General features: G+C 44.4%; 1 protein-coding gene across 4 annotated transcripts in view; it reads left to right on the forward strand.

Moving 5' to 3' along the window:
- LOC142406443 (adhesion G protein-coupled receptor B1-like) overlaps window positions 1-15,913 on the forward strand; it is a 130,758-nt gene that overhangs the window by 113,409 nt on the left and 1,436 nt on the right. For all 4 annotated transcript variants that reach the window (XM_075495363.1, XM_075495364.1, XM_075495365.1 and 1 more), the window contains 3 exons: window positions 436-1,115; window positions 2,112-2,147; window positions 3,633-3,737. In XM_075495363.1, the coding sequence (XP_075351478.1) occupies window positions 436-1,115; window positions 2,112-2,147; window positions 3,633-3,737 (821 nt within the window). The remainder of the gene's footprint in view (window positions 1-435; window positions 1,116-2,111; window positions 2,148-3,632; window positions 3,738-15,913) is intronic.

A 15,913-nucleotide genomic window follows, 5' to 3' on the forward strand; every position in this document is an offset into this window, starting at 1 on the left:
TCAAAATAATTTTTATATGAAAGCAACCTTTTAAAAAATTCTACTCTTTTATAGGCTAGTAATATGTAGTTTATATACATATACATATACTACATGTACTAAATATATAGGCATGTATTTGCTTTTCAAGATACAGTTATTGATGTGATAATATGTGATGGCCTAGTTTGGAGTTTTGGCCATGACAGTGTTGGGAAATTTGCAGCACAAATAATTCTTTCAAAATGAGAAAGTTTTTTTTTCCTCCCTAGCTTTAGCTGTGCCTTCAGCATCCTGCATACAAAAAAAAAGAAAGTGTAAAACACTGTTCTGCTACCATAGCCTCTTTCTGAGAGGTCCAAGGGAGCATCCTAACGTGGTGTGACTGTGGTAGGTGTATTGATATGTTAACAAAAACTTAGGTGAGGTGCTAAGGATACTTGTCTGTCTCCCTAGTGCTGAATAAAGACATCACCACCTGCAGAACCTCAACCATCACAGGAACACTGAAGCGTCCATCACTACCGGATGAAGAGAAATTGAAACTCAATCACCAGAAGGGGTCATCAAACTTTAACAGTCTTCCAGCCAATGTCTCCAAGATGCATCTTCAGGGCTCACCACACTACCTGGGGGCCATCAACCTGAATGAGTTCAGCAATCACACTCTTACTCTGAAGAAGGACAAGAACCAACCACCTAAGTCCATCTACATCTGTGATGGGGACATCTTCAAGAAGTTGGACTCGGAACTCTCCCGGGCACAAGAGCAAACACTGGACACCAGCTACGTCATTCTGCCTACCAACACGTCTACCTTACGGGCCAAACCGCCCAAAGATGAGAGCAAGTACAGCATCAATATTGACCAGATGCCCCAGACACGGCTCATCCACCTCAGTATGGCTACTGACCCAGGCTTTGTTGTCAAGAGTCCTCCACGGGAGCCTGTAACCATGACATGCAGTGAGGTGCAAGGTTCCCCCATGGTACAACAACAGCAGCAGCTGGCTCCACAAAATATCTCCAACGAGTCACAGATTCCCAACAGCCTGTGTGACACAGGTGACTCAGGGAACTCGGGTGTGGTGTCCAAGAGTGAGACTGTCTCCACCCTCTCCATGAGCTCCTTGGAGGTCAGTGTGTGAATTACTGTCTTGTTCTCAGACCAGAATGACGCCCTGCCCTCAATGCTGGCCACACCAGGTGTTTCAAGAGAAGCACCATAGGCCAAATGCAACCCACCATGCAGTGCCAGTATGATATTACTGTGAGGGATCACTGGCATGTGATACATTTTGTAATCTAATGTTTAAAATCCCTCATGACTTCCACAGACATATTCCGTTGCTGGATAGACTGTCTTTAGCCCTACAGGCAATGCAAAGTCCAATAAATATGTTAGCTTGTCAAAGATTGTTCGGTTTAGTGCCAGGCACATGGCTTGCACTACCTTTTCTCCTTCTATTCTCCACCTCTGTTTCCCATTTTGATGTCTTCCGTCATGATACAGATGAGAGATCCCTAGTGATTGCAGGTGTAAAACGTCCCTAAAGCATGCCCCACAATTCTGTTAGCATCAAGGGATGTCAGAGGTTTTGCATAAGTGCAGCCCTCTCCTTCTGACTTGTGATAACTCATTACGTATATTAGCAGTTCTGCCTAGACCATAGGTCTTACGCTGATGTCTGTCCTAGTTTTTGCACTTCTCAGCATCTGGACCTTCTCTGGCCTGTTGTCAGAGAGCAGGTCTCGGCCATTGCTGTCCAAACATCAGTCTTGGCTGACTGATGCTCAAAAGCTCCAGTAGATGAGTTGGCTGAGCCTCTCTGCTTTCCATTCTGCGAACCACCTGCAAGCTCATAACTAGGACAGAAGCTTGAATTGGCCAAAGTCCCATGCTCAGCCCATGCTCAGCCCTCCCTGGCGCTCAGTGTTTTTTGATAGGAATCCCTCTAAATGGCTGGCGCTTTCCGTCATGAAGAGCCAGAGAAACACTTTAAAGGTGTAGGAAAAAGGAAAGGGAGAAGGACTCTCCCTGTTTTATCTACCGTATGGTTCAGTTTGTGCCCACTCTCCAGCACTGATCCCTTACTAACCTTCACCCATCTCTTTTTCTTTTGAATACCCAGAGGCGGAAATCCCGGTATGCAGAGCTAGATTTTGAGGTGAGTACCTCTCTTTACGAATGTGTTTTCTGACAGGTAGGATAAGAAAGAGAAATACTGCTTTATTTTCTTTCTGGCACCTTTGCAGGAGTGCTGCCTTTGCCAAAGAGCTTCTTCAAGTGTTTAAAAACGGTGGGTTGAAAGAGTTGTGCTGGCTGCCTAGTAAGGCTTACCCTGTGCCGCTAAACAAATGGGTGATTTATATTGGTTCATGCTTAATTTATGGAGCAGCTTCTGTGTAAACATTTGTAAATCAAGATCCTATGTCGGCTTGTCCAAGGCCTGTAACTTCTCCTCTGTGAGCAAAATGCTTATGGAGAGCTGATGGAGCAATACAGGTGACTGCACCATGTTTCTGTTTGGGAAGTACGCGTACATTTGGTTGGTGGCCTAAAATGCCTTGCCTTTTGTGCACAAGATCTGTTGCTTAACAGAAAGGAAGCTAGTATGTCCCCACTGTCACAACCCATCATCAGTCCTGGTCTTTCACACCTATTAATGAACCTCTTCGAATCAGTCTGGGTGGAAAAAGTCTATACTGTACGTAGGGAAATGTCTGTCCCCACACCTGAGGCACAGAGTGGAAAACTTTGAAAGAGCCAATCCTCCACAGAGGGTCCGTGGAGCTACTGAGAGCTAGTGCAGCTATCCTGAGTCCGATCATGGCATCCTTCCCGGCAGAGCTATCCTTTCCCTTCAAAGCTGCTAGCTTATGCCAAAACAAAGTAGTCACATTAAGGGCCCACGAGGAGTTGCCTTAATGCTAGAATCACTTCAGAGCTCCAGGTTGTGAGCTTGGTCTGAAATTGAGGCATGATGCGTACATCTAAGCTGATACTTCAAGTTGGTCCCAAACCATTTGAGCCACCGTCTCTGATTATATAGCACTTGGCAGAGCACAAGAAAGCCATATTCAACATGCTCTTACATGCAAAGGGAAGTCCTTGTAGATACTGGTCCTGCCTCTCCTTCTGGGCAGGAGAAGGTAGACATGAAATGCAGAAGGGCCAAAATACAAAGAAAAGGAAATTGTGGAATAGTTTCTGATGGAACTTCTTGTACCCAAATCCTACATGTTTGGATAAGCTCTGAACACATTTGCAAAGGAGGCACACTGAGAACAGAGTGGGCATGGGGTCAGGTATCAGTTAAAGGAGGTCAGCAAAGCTTCCTAGGTCAAGCTGCTAGAACATTGCCAGTCAAGCGCAAATTCTGCAGTACAAACAGTTGGCAGTTGCAGGTTTAGGATAACCATAAGGTCAAAAATTAGTCTTTTCCACTTTCTCCCACCATCTCATCCTGAAAATAAAGGCAGTGCTACACTGGGTCCTTAGTGAACTTTGAAGGTAGTTTAGGCGCACCAGATTGCACCTGCAGGGAGACAGAGGCAGGTTTTAATAATGTGTGTAACTTTGGTGGGAAGACATGTTGTTTCTGTACAGCTGAATAGGGTTTACTGACCTGTGGTCCTTATGTTTGCTTCAGAAAATCATGCACACAAGAAAACGTCACCAAGACATGTTCCAAGACCTTAACAGAAAACTCCAGCACGCAGAGAAGGAGAAGGAGTCTCCAACAACGGACAGCAAGGTTAGTCAGACACTTGCAGAACCATCATCTCCTGGAGCTCTCTAGTGCCAGCAGGAGCATGGGAAGAAGCAGGAAAGTTTAGGAACCTTCACTGAATGCCTTACCTTGATTTTCTGTCCATGCATGTTGCAACAAGCACATGTGCACCACATAGGACACGGAGAGTCACAGAGGTACCACTGGTTTGTCTACAGAGTGGTCAGCAGCCTGGAAGGAGAATGTCTGTCCTCATGTCTGTTCGTGGTGAATGGAGTCTGTGTTGTCTTGTTTGTCTCAGTTCCCTGTGTCTGTGTCTGTTTCTTGCATCCCTGTTCAGGTCATCTCTGAGTGTCCATCCATCCACTCATAGCTAGGAACTGGAAACCAGAACAGCCTTGAGGAAATCTAGGTGGAAAAGGGAGAGGGCAGAAGGAGGGGACAGCAAGAATCTTCTATCCCCCTTGCAGGGGCTGAGTTGGAAGCCAAGGTAGCAGTGCTGGGCATAGTTATTTAGGAAAGCCACAGCAGTGGGATTTAAGCTGTGATGGTGGCAGCACTTCTTGGGGACTGCATGCTAATTGAATGTAGCATGAGAGTTATTTTTGGCAGCTGATCACCATATACATGGTTTTCCTCAACAGGACCAAACTTCCAGGGCAAGAAGAGACTTTGAGGGAGGCAGGCTGAAGGAAAGACCTTGCAGCCTTTCAGTGGGGCAGAGGTTTGGTACTAGAAACAGATATCAGGAACCTGTGTAGCAGGTGATGTGGATAACACAAATAAGGGAGGGCAGGCTGATGGCACCTCCCCTATGTCTCAGCCCATAAGGCCTGCTGGGCAAGAGCTGAAAGGTTGCAAAGAAGTGTATCTACTCCAGCAGAAGGGAAAAACAAGCAGCAAGGTCAGGTTGGCAGTAAGAAATGGAATTTGGGTTGTGCCTGCACTCAGGAGAAGGGCAAAGTGAGCTATTTATAATATTCTTAGTCATTTGCAAGTAAAGTCAGATTGAGGATGCACAGTCACCTGCAGCATGGCCAAGGAGGCACTAGCGGGGCTTATTTTGATGGGACTCCCTTAAAGGCAAGACCAGAGTTCAGAGGGTGATTGAACAAGAGGTTTAGTTTGGTTCTTTGTGGAAGCAGAGCACTGCAGAGCCTTTGGTCTGCTATCAGATCTCACGGCATTGCTGTCCTGAGCTCTGGATATGTGGTCCCAGCAAATCCTACTCTTATTGTGCGTGGCAAGGTGTCATTATGGGCTGTCCAGTGTTACAGAATGAGAGGGATAGTGAATCTAGCAGGCAGGTTCAGATCAAAGAAGCCTGTGTTGGCCCAGAATCCCAATGCATTTCACTGAATTTCGTCTCTCTGCTTTTTTTCTATTATTTAGGTATGACACAGCTGTAAAATCAGAAATGCCTAAATACCATGTAAAAGCTAATCTGTGATATGTTTGCAGGAGGGTTTTATAGATTGAGATGTTTTGAGCATTTCAGAGATGCATCTATCTAGAATTAAAGTTGCCAGTGTCAGCATTAAAGAGCTTTGAACTGCTGGAAAGAAGCTGCGAAGGTGGCCTTTGCATATTGACTGAATCTTTTTCAAGTTGTGATTTTTCCTTGGATGTAACCCGAGAGGGTGAGCTTGCGAAGATCACTATTGGCAAGTCAGTAGTGGGTATTGGTTTAAAGACATCCAAAGCAGTACAAAGAAAAATAAATAGCTTTTTTCACCCCTTTTGCTGCCATTTGCTGCTGGAGACCGCACTGGAAATCGTGCCCCATCTTCAGCTTGCCTTGAGAAGGCAAACTGCGGGTACCAGGGATTAAAGTAACAACAAAAGAAATTTTTCTCTTTTATGTATGTTTAGGTTATAAAACGATGGAGTATTTCTTCTGGTGGAAGTGATAAAACTAACGTTAGCGTAAGTCTGGCTTTCATTTTGCATTGAAGAGCATTGTAGACCTGTCCCAAACCCTTCCATGATGCATGAATCCAAACACATTCCTTCACCGGTAGGAAACTCCTTGTCTTGTGGGCATGAACAAGATCATAAGGATCCTGGAATACCCTTGAACCCTTTCACACCTAGCATCATAGAGCAGAAGGGATGTTTACTAGGTCTAGTCCATCTGCCTGCATTGCTGTATCTTTGATTTCCCTTTTAAATAAGCAACAACAAAGTCAAGCTACCAAGTCCCTCTCCAGCCCTGGCAGTTTCCCAGCCTATCCTGGCAGCATGTCCCATTGTCCTTAGTCCTTCCCAAGATATGGTGCTTTTCCTAATCTTCTTGCACTTCCTTTCTCCTCCTTCAACTCCAAGGTCAGAAGGGTACTGCTGAAACTTGAACTAAATGTCTGCATAGGACAGACCTCCTTTGGGAATTCCTAGGAATGGTGCTGGCCCTTTTTAGGAATTGGTTTGGGTTTTGGTTATGAGGTAAATGCTAGTCCTCACTGTACTTCAGTGCACCGGCCAAAACTGATTACTTCATCACACTGAGTTCCTCTCAGATGAATTACTGCATTGTCAGATTTGAAGGAAGCACCAACAGAAGAATGGGAGGAAGAAACAGGTCTTCTCTCTCTTTAGGCAGAGGGGTTGAAAATTCAACCATCACATGTGTTTACTGTTGAGAATTTCTCCAGCTTCAGTGGTAAAACATGATTTTTAAGGGGTATTCAGCAAAGACCTGAAGGTTTCTACCAGCACATATATTGCTCCTCTCTAAGTATCCTGACACATTTAAACTTTGGATAAGTATTACCACAGTGTACACTTGAAAGATAAAGAAGACTGCCCTTTGCCGTCTGTCCCAGACCAGTTACTGACAGAGCTGGAAACATAATCAGGGACTCCTGCATGTTTGAGCTGTTCAGCTTTCCTCCTTTACAAGGTCCATTTCTGAAAGGCATTACCGATATGAGAATGACCCAATCCCTATCAAAGGCAGCCTTGACAAATGCCTCTGGGCTTGTCTCTCATCCTGCAGATGTGGGGACAGGTTTGGGGACAAATTCTGCTTTCCCCTCACCCAGCAACCCAGGAGTCCTTCCCTGGGACCTCTCTTCTCCCTTGCACTAGAGGGCACAGGGTGGAAGCATACACGTGATGCAAAGCACTGTGCAACACTATGTTAGCCATCGCAAGTCACTGTTCAAGTCAGAACTGCTACAGCAAATCTGGAGACCAATCCACATCCCGCTGAGATTAGGGTGTCCCCACTGCCATCATCAGCTGACCTGTCATCAACTTACTAATGAGCAATGTTGCCAGGATGGTATGTCAGAGGCAGGCAATTAGGAGAACCACAATACTGCCTGAAACGCCGACCACGTCTGAATCTTGATGCATTCCCAGGAACCACTGTGGCACCAGTGTTTGCTGCAGTTATTTTGCTACAAATCAAAGCACACTGCTAATGCTAAAGTAACTTGAGCCTCAGAGTACAATAATACAGAATTGTCCTTCCTTGGGCGACAAACTTGGATTTTTCCATGGTTTTTTTTTTTTAGTTTATTACATTAAATCTATTCCATGTAACATGTACTTCTTATATATGTATCTCAACTATAAAAATGTTCCCATTGGAAGCACACTCAGATATTCCTGCTTAAAATCACATTGTCCAGCAGGATTCATGTTCAAAGCATACAGGACCACGCATCCACCTGCATTCAAACCTAGGCCACCTTACCGCTGCAGCAGAGTAAAGGGGTCTCACTCATCTGTGGCTTTATGAACTAATCAGGGGTGTAGATGCTATTATCCAAAGCTAACTTTTCAGTGCTAAGGAATTCAGATATTAACAGCCTGACATACAGCAAGATCTGATGACTTCAGGTTGAAAAGTCAATTTTTTAAAGCAATAATAAATCTCTGTATGACCTTACCATGGGCTATGGTAAAATTTCTCTCTCTTGCAGTCTTCAAGTTCAGATGAGGCAAGGAAGATGGAGATGATTTTTGAAAAATCAGCCCTTACTCAAAAGGAAGCTACAGGGTTGTAGGCAAGACTCCTTTGTTCCTGTTAAGCTGGAATTGGGGCAGATTATCTCTGTCCACCTGAAGGGATTTTGTATCTAAAAAGAGTATCTCAGGAACAGCTGGATTTACTTCGCTCATCCTCATCCCAAATGACTTGCAGCCAGTCTATGTGTGGAGGTTGCACGCTGTTGCCCTTCCATTTTATGCCAGACCAAACTGAAAGCTGGTGTAGACCCTGAGCAGAAAACTGAATGAGCTGTTTGTTGAATATTTATCCCCTAGACAGCTTATTTGCAGCCACAAAGCATGAAAGGAACCAAAGGCTTGGAGACAACCACAGCAGGATTTGCATCAAAAAACCCAGCCATCCACACCATTCATCCTAAGTGATTAAAATTAAAAAATCTTCTGGTGCCTGGGATCCACCAAGCCTTCATTTTTAAAGTTATAATAAGTAATGAGTGGCTTCCACCAGGATCATAGATATCTCTTCATAGCGGCTTTAAGGCACATTTTGCTGCCCAAGGATGCATATTGAAACATTAGGTTGGTACAGACTCAGACAGCAGCGTTCTTCCTTCCTAATCACTCCCATCACTTTGAGTTGTTCTTTAAATACCTGATTGCTACCAAAAAAAATCACACTGTTGGAAACCTTGCTGTAAGTTTGTTTCTCCATTTAAAAGCCTGCCCTTTGCCTGGCAGACTGTAGGCTCCAACGTGCAATTTTTTTTCCCCGCTTCCCCCTAAATACACACACTTCCCAAGGTCTAAATTCCTGCAGCTGACACCTATCCACATTAAAGCAGGGCAGCGGCTATTTTCAAGCTACTTTGTACCACGTGGGAAATATTTTCCTGCGCAGAACTCTTTTGTCAGGGTAAAGCATCACCAACACTGCTCCTCCCTGCAAGTTAATTGCTAAAGAAATTCCAGTGTTTGGGTTGGACATCAGGAGGGGTTCATATGCTCTGCAACAGCATGGAACGAAAGTGGAGGCTTTGCAGCCTTTAAAGGAAGCAAGGGCTTTGTTTCTTCTATGCTTAGTGCCAGCTTTGAAAGCAATGGAAGTGACGCTCCTGCCTTCCCCCTCGGCAGGAGTCCTTTGATCCAGCTCCATTAGAGAAGTTTGAATCACATACATATTCCTCTTTCCTTGCCAGCATCCGGCTTTGCATTCATCTTAAGCAGCAACTCTTTACTTGTGCAGAGGTCAGCGAAAGCCGTGCTGAACAGAGCTCTGCAAATTTCTCTGATTTGCTCATTCTTGCTTATTAGCTACTTGCTATGTTTAGCTCTCTGTGGCTCAAATGGCTTTTGCTTTGGCTGGAGCCCTGTCCTGGAGTTCACATACAGGATCTGGACTCGGTCTGTAACTCAGCTCTCAAATCCAGTCCCATCTTTCTGTTGGTCCTGGACAAGCACTTTCTCCAAAACCCAGTGGAAAAAGGGGTTCTGCCATTCTATGACTTTTTTCTATTTCCTACTAGACAATGTTTCTAGCTTGATTACTCACTTTCTCTTCTCAGGTCAAGATTTTTCTTAGCTTTCCTTGTCGGACACCTGGAGGGTACGCCCATCCCACCAGCACTTAGTTTGGTATCTAACAGAGTAGTGAGAAAAAAGGAATATTGATCAATATTTCAGGTCATTCCTAGTCAGGGCTGTGCGTCTCCCTGGCATGCTCTGCTGCATGATAGAATTAATTCCCTTGCTTGCTGGCTAGCTGGCTGGAGAGCCAGTAGCCCTGCTCCCAGATGGGAAAATTTGGCTCCTGTCCATGGGAACCTCTTTGCATGGGCTGAGCCTGGGGGTGGAGAAGCTCAGATGATGGTAGTTATGTCAAACTCAGGCTCATTCCTCACTGAGGAATTAGAAAACTGGGAGGCTGTGCTCCTCCTGTTGTCGATTGTGTGTCCCTCTGCAAGGGAAGCTCCACTTACAAGTAGGGTGTCTCCTGTGTGCCATGTGTTTAATCCTCTCTTCACTTCTTAAACGCTTTGGTAACTGGCAAGTTTTAAAAGACCCATTAGGGTAACTTTTATAGGGAGGAATGCTACATAAAGTATAATAAGTACTACAATAAATTCTGTTTGAAAATGGCGTCAAACCTTAATTCATTCAGCCATAAACCATCTGTCAGCCACCAGGTGTCCAAATATACCATCAATCAGCAGTTCACCTCCTCCTGTAGATCATCTGATACCTTGTGTCCCAAGTATCAGGCATCAGTTACTCTGTATTTCTCAGAAAGACTTCTTATTCCCTGTATCTGCTGTGTTGACAGTCAGTTCCTGCCCTGCCCTTTGATGCTAACTAGCCATCAGCTGCTCCAAAACCCTGCAGTTGCCAGCAGCAGATTGCAGCTCCTACTTCTTTGAACTGGTTACCCAAAGGATTCTATAAAGAATTGTGCTTTGGGTGCTCTTGGTCCCCTCCTGGAGTCCCTAGGTGCCCTTGTGAGGCATGGGGGAGCCTTGAATGATTTCAGCATTTTGGGGAACACCCAGTCCTCCATGTCCACCAAGTGGAGTGGGCTCCTCAGTAGACCATAGGAATTGTCCAAAAAAGGATGGTATGTTAACCAGCTGGATTAACGGTAAGAATAACCTGGAGAATAGCCTGTGGGTAGGACATGTTGGTGGGACCATGGGCTTTCTCTGCAACCTTCAGGCAAGGGATGGTGTATGTCTATGGAAAGAGCACCTGAGGGTCTGTGAAAGAGCTCCTTGATTCAGTACCTGTTCACATTCAGCTGTGCATGGCCTCACTAGGCTTTGGCTCACAGCAGCCCCTACAGGTTAGACCATCTGAACTTAAGAGAATACAGAACCAGAAGATATTTTTATAACCCAGCAAATGCTGGGTATTTCAAGTTTCCTAACTGATTTCCATCAATGCAAGTTAAACCCACAAATTATTTCTTCTTTTTTTAAAAAATGAAATTCTGAACAAAAGTCAGCCATTTTCTTTTATTTTGCTTTTCTCCTAAAAAAAAAAAAAAATCTTTGTAGTTCAGTAGCATAAAATAAAGGAACTGCAGCTACTTGTTTCAAACAAAGAAAAGAAAATTTATCATTCTGTAAAAAAACAAGACAGCTTTCCCATTTTCTAATCACTTTTCATCGACATTGATCCAAAGATGGATTAGACAGCATGAGCCACATTTATCTTTCAGATTCCCTGCTATACGCTCTGAATAACTTCATTCTGGTCCTAGAGTCATCAATGTCATGGGGAGAGACCATTTGGGTCATGAAATATCCTTCAAGTTGACACTAGAGGCAATGAAAACAGCATGGGAGTAGCTGGTTCTAGGGGAGTTATCCCAGAGTGCTCTGTCGAAAGCACTGAATTCCTCTCCAGGTTATTCAGGGTAACTATAAAAATTGGGTATTAAAAAAAACCAAACAACCAAACGAAAAAGAAAAAAACAACCAAAAAAACCCCAAACACAAGGAGATGCAGCTTAGCAGCCTGCACATTTCATTGTTTTTGACCGAAGTGTGAAATGAAAGCTGCCTTAGAGCAGCCAGTCAGTCTCCCATGCCGTATTTATGCAATACACTGATGCCACTCCTAAGCAAAACAGTTGCACTAGGATCTGCGTACTCTGGATGAAGCCAGCCTGGACCCTTGAAGGCAGCACAGAGCCAACGTGCAGAAGAGCCTGTGGTAGGGAGGTGCCTTGCTCCACCATCATCACCTTTCCATAGCCACCATGAGTCCAACACAGGTGACTCATTGCACTCTGCCAGGACTAGATTTAGAAGGAGAGGGCTGTCTGGATTATCTCAATGCACTTTGCCTCTGTCTTTGTTAGGGATTTGGGGAGTTTTGTTAGCACTGCATCTTAAATGCCTTTTGTCCCAAATCGTCTCCCTCTGCCTTGAAGACGTGCAGCCAAAATGAAAGCCACGGCTGAATGAAGGAGACTCCAAATGCCACCAGGGTGATGAAGACCTCCAGTTTGCCCTGCACAGCAGGTTTTACCCCAGCCTTGGGTCTGGGCACTCCCTCCCTTCCCACTCCTCCGACAGAGGAGTCTGCTCTGCCATCCTGGCACCAGGCAGGAACCGATAAACATTTCCCTCCTCCCCAACAGCCAGAAGCTCATGGGCTGTGTCAGGCCAGAGTAATGGCTCCGTCTCTGTGACTTACTGGCAGAGCAGCCTCTGCTGCTTTCAGCTCCTGTCTCGGGCCATTCCTGGCTTTCTCCGAGGCACCAGGCCCTGGGCCAGCACCGGCGCCTTTTACAGACAGATTACACAACCCTCTCTCCAGGTTTTTTCTTCTTTTCTGTGCATAGCTAGGTTTTCCCTCCTGTCTGCAAGGATTGCTAAGACCCCACAGTGGGGATGGAAGAAAATGCCAGAGCTGAAGCATGAGCCCAGTGGCTGTTGCTATATGCTGTTCAAGTGGCCCAGACCCGATAAAAACCTTTTCCATATGGAGGGAAAGAAAAAGGGTGCTGTTCCCAGGAGCCTGCTACCAATTCCCAGGGTGCCTCTTGCCAAGAGGAGAAGATTTTCTGTTGTCTCCCAGCATCGTTGCCAGAGCTCAGCCTGGCTGATTGCATTTAGCCTGCATAGAGATCGGACTGGGCACTGAGTCCTTCTGCACCCATGCTCAGATCATGGCTGCGCACACAGCTCTGTGAGCTGCTGGTGCACTACGGTGGACGGCCGGTGCATCCCACCCCTGAGCTAGCACCTCCACTCACAGCATCACTAGAGAAGTCTAATTCTTTTTCAAGAAGTGGGAAACTAAAAGCAAGCCTCCCCTCTCCATTTGCTGATCTCCCGAGGCTCCTTTTCATCTTATAGCTGTAAGCAGATATCTTTGGAGTCACTAAGCCCACCACAGTCATAGCTAGATAACACATCACACTGATAAGCTGGGTAGAAACAACTGTGCGGGGTCAGACCCTAGGCCAGTCTGGCCCTGCCTTCTCTCCATGGTAGAATCTAAAGCAGCTTGGAAGATAAAAGAACAGAGCAAGCATGTGGTAGTACATCTTCAAACAGAGCCCCAATACTCCAGTAATTTGTGCTCAGAGACCCCCTGACACAAAATGGTGTCACTTTACCTCATAGTACTGAATGGATTTTGCTTTTGTGGACGTTTCCACATACTTTTTATAACTTTGAAACTTTCCAGCATCAACAGAGCTGTGGAAAAGTGGTCTGCAGTTCGGCTGGGCACTGTGTGCAGGACCAGCTCCTGGGGTTCACTCTGGGCTAGGCACTGCTTGGTGTCTCATCGTGCTTTGTAGTTCTTGTGTTGGAAGAGGTGATCCCTATCATCAGTAGTCCGTTCCTATCATCAACAAGCCACTAAGAGTTTCATAAACCTCTTTCACATCCACCCATGATCTCTTTTCAAGGCTGAAAAGTCTTAGTCTGTATAATCCTTCCTCTATAGAACATGCTCCATAAATTTATTCATGGCTGTAAATTGGCCACCCTTATCACTTCCCCTGTATCCTTCTATCAGGAAGCCCTTGGAGTGCACGTAATATTCAAGATGCAGGTGCAGAGTGGAGTTATGTACTGGCATAGTGATGTTTTCTGTTTCATTCTCTCTTCCTTTCTTAATTTATCCATCCTTAATAATTCACAACATTTAATGTCTGTTGTTATTGCCATTGAATAATTATTTTAACCCTTAGGTCTCGTTCCCCAGTGACAGGTCTGATCAGAGGCCATTGCTGTAGATGTGAACTCCTAATTGTTTGGGTTTTTGGTTTTTTGTTTGTTTGTTTTTCCCCAGTTTCTGTTCCCTACATGGATTTGCAGCTGCTCTCACTTGGTAGCTTAAAAGCAGCCCATGACGAGAAGGGCTCTGAGGTTTTCTGATCACGTTCAGTGTACATGATCAGATCTGGGTGCATCCTCACAGCATGAAGGAGAGGCTGAAGGTCAGGAGTGTGGCAGACGGAGGGACTATTAAAACAGAGATTGGTTGGGAATAGAAGAACCCGATGCTGAAGGTGGCTGTAAATAATGCCATCAAAGAAGGGCTTTCATTTGAGAGAAAAGATGGAATTGTTTATGAAGTTCATGCATATGATCATTTGTGCTGCTCTCTGTTAAATAATACAGCTGTGGACATCAGTAACTTTGAAAACTTGTGGCATTACAGCAATTGTGGGAGAAAACAAAATGTTTTTTCATTGAAAAGAGCTGTTCCGACCAAGCTTTTTATTCTTCACCTTTTGGGAAACTTTTAATTTCATTCCATTTTTTGCTTTATATGTGCTTTTGTCTTTATGTGTACTTTCTTGCTGCATCTTTTCATGGCAGACTAATGGCTTGTGAAAACACCGTACGTAGAAGTTTCAGTTCAGGAAGTCTTGAACTTGTCTCATTAAGACACACACAGAGATAAAAAAGTTTCAGTTTTTGGTGGCAGTCATTCTTAAATAAGTTCCAAAATAGATAATGGAATAAATCAACAATTCTATCACCTTTTCAGTCATATTAGTATTAATCACCACTGTGTTACATCATGGAATAAAGTAAGAATAACACCAACAGAGTAAGAAAAGCTCTGTGTTGTAGAGCTTAATGAAAACCACAGCTGCAGATTTCAAGAACTGACATGTTTTACATTATTCTGAAAAATACTTTTCCAAAACATGATTTCTTTAAGAAACAATTATCTTTCAAAGGACTTTTTAAAAGTTCTTTTTCTCCCTTTGAATTAAAATAAAGATAATTTCAGGATGTTTTCACTTCACATTGAGAAGACCGGGTTTACCTGGTTCCTACATTTGCCGCTCTCTAGCCACCAAATGACCCCACCCAGCGCCTTGTCCCTGTGAGCAGCTACGAGGATGCAGGAGCAACTTCAAATGTATCTCATTTTTATATTAAGGGTGAAAGTTTGGAAAAGCAAAATTCATGGCTTGGGTGATGTGATGAAAGCTGTCCCTGTAGGGATAATGCTACAATGCCTTTCCTATCGGCGTTGCAGTACGGAGGTGGGATAAACAAGAGACTTACAAAAGTTTCTTAGGAAAGGACAAAATCAGAAGCTAAGGCAGGTGGATTAGCGTGTAGCAGATGGGTATTTAGGTTTCCTATTGGGCTGCAGCAATCTCTGCAGCATCCTGGAGTGCAATCATGACACTGCAGTCTACATGTGGCTTCATCTCCCCTCAATCAATACATTTTGGTGACCGCATTGAGCTGTGACATGTCTTGGGCTGCATGTCACCTCCATGTCTGTCTCCTCACCTTCTCCTCAGACTTCTTCTCTCCTTGTTGTCATCCTCCACGCAGCTGCCTTTCCTCCCACCCTTTCCGCTAGCTGCCACTTTCCCTTTGGCAGGTGGTTCAAAGGGGCTCTGTGCTCCTGTTACGTGCCTTTTCTCGCCCAGTGCTGGAGTGGTTTGTGGGGATAATTAACTGTAAAAAGCATCACTCTTGGTGGGGAGGAGAAGCTCAGTGGAACAACTCATTTAAAATCTTTGCATGGACTCTCCTTCATATACACACTGAAGAACACACCTGTTTTACAGAGCCTCAGCTCTCCCCAGAGTCTTGTCTTGGTGCATATCAGCAGAAACATTGAAAGATATTCTCTGAATTGATATCCGTGGTGGGATGCTGGCATGAGACTGGGCTAACAACAGTCGATAAAGCCTCGAAGGCTTGGTGTGGAGTTGATGGAAATGCTTTCAGTTTCAGAGCTGACAATCCAGCCCATCAAACAGCATGGGTTCACTGGCAAAATAGTTAGCATGTTTTGCTGCAATTAAATAGCCTAGAAATAGCTGTGCTACATAAAGAATATATTCTCATCTATATAAAATTTAGTTCGTGTATGTTCAAAAAGACCTCATCGTAATCTGGATTTCTGTGTGGGGATTTTCTGTAGAAGTAGAAAAATATCTTGAATTCTCAAAACCATGTTCAGTTTTTCAGTGGAAATGCAAGTGGCAAAAACCTCAGCTGAAAGCTGAAATATCTAGGCGTTAGGTGATAGAGATAGCAATGAAAAAAGAACCCTTTATATTTTCTTCCTGAAAAATAGACAGTTTACACACCAAGTGCAATTTTCATTGAAACCCCACTTTATTTAGGATCAGGAGTTTCACAGAAAAAATTGCCTTTGATATAAGAGAAGGAGGTGAAAAAATGCTATTTTTTGCACAGGCACTAACCTCTCTTTCTTTCTTTCTCTCTCTCCTTTCTTACACTTCC

Source organism: Mycteria americana, chromosome 2 (assembly GCF_035582795.1).
Source record: "Mycteria americana isolate JAX WOST 10 ecotype Jacksonville Zoo and Gardens chromosome 2, USCA_MyAme_1.0, whole genome shotgun sequence".
In the NCBI taxonomy this organism is placed as follows: domain Eukaryota; kingdom Metazoa; phylum Chordata; class Aves; order Ciconiiformes; family Ciconiidae; genus Mycteria; species Mycteria americana.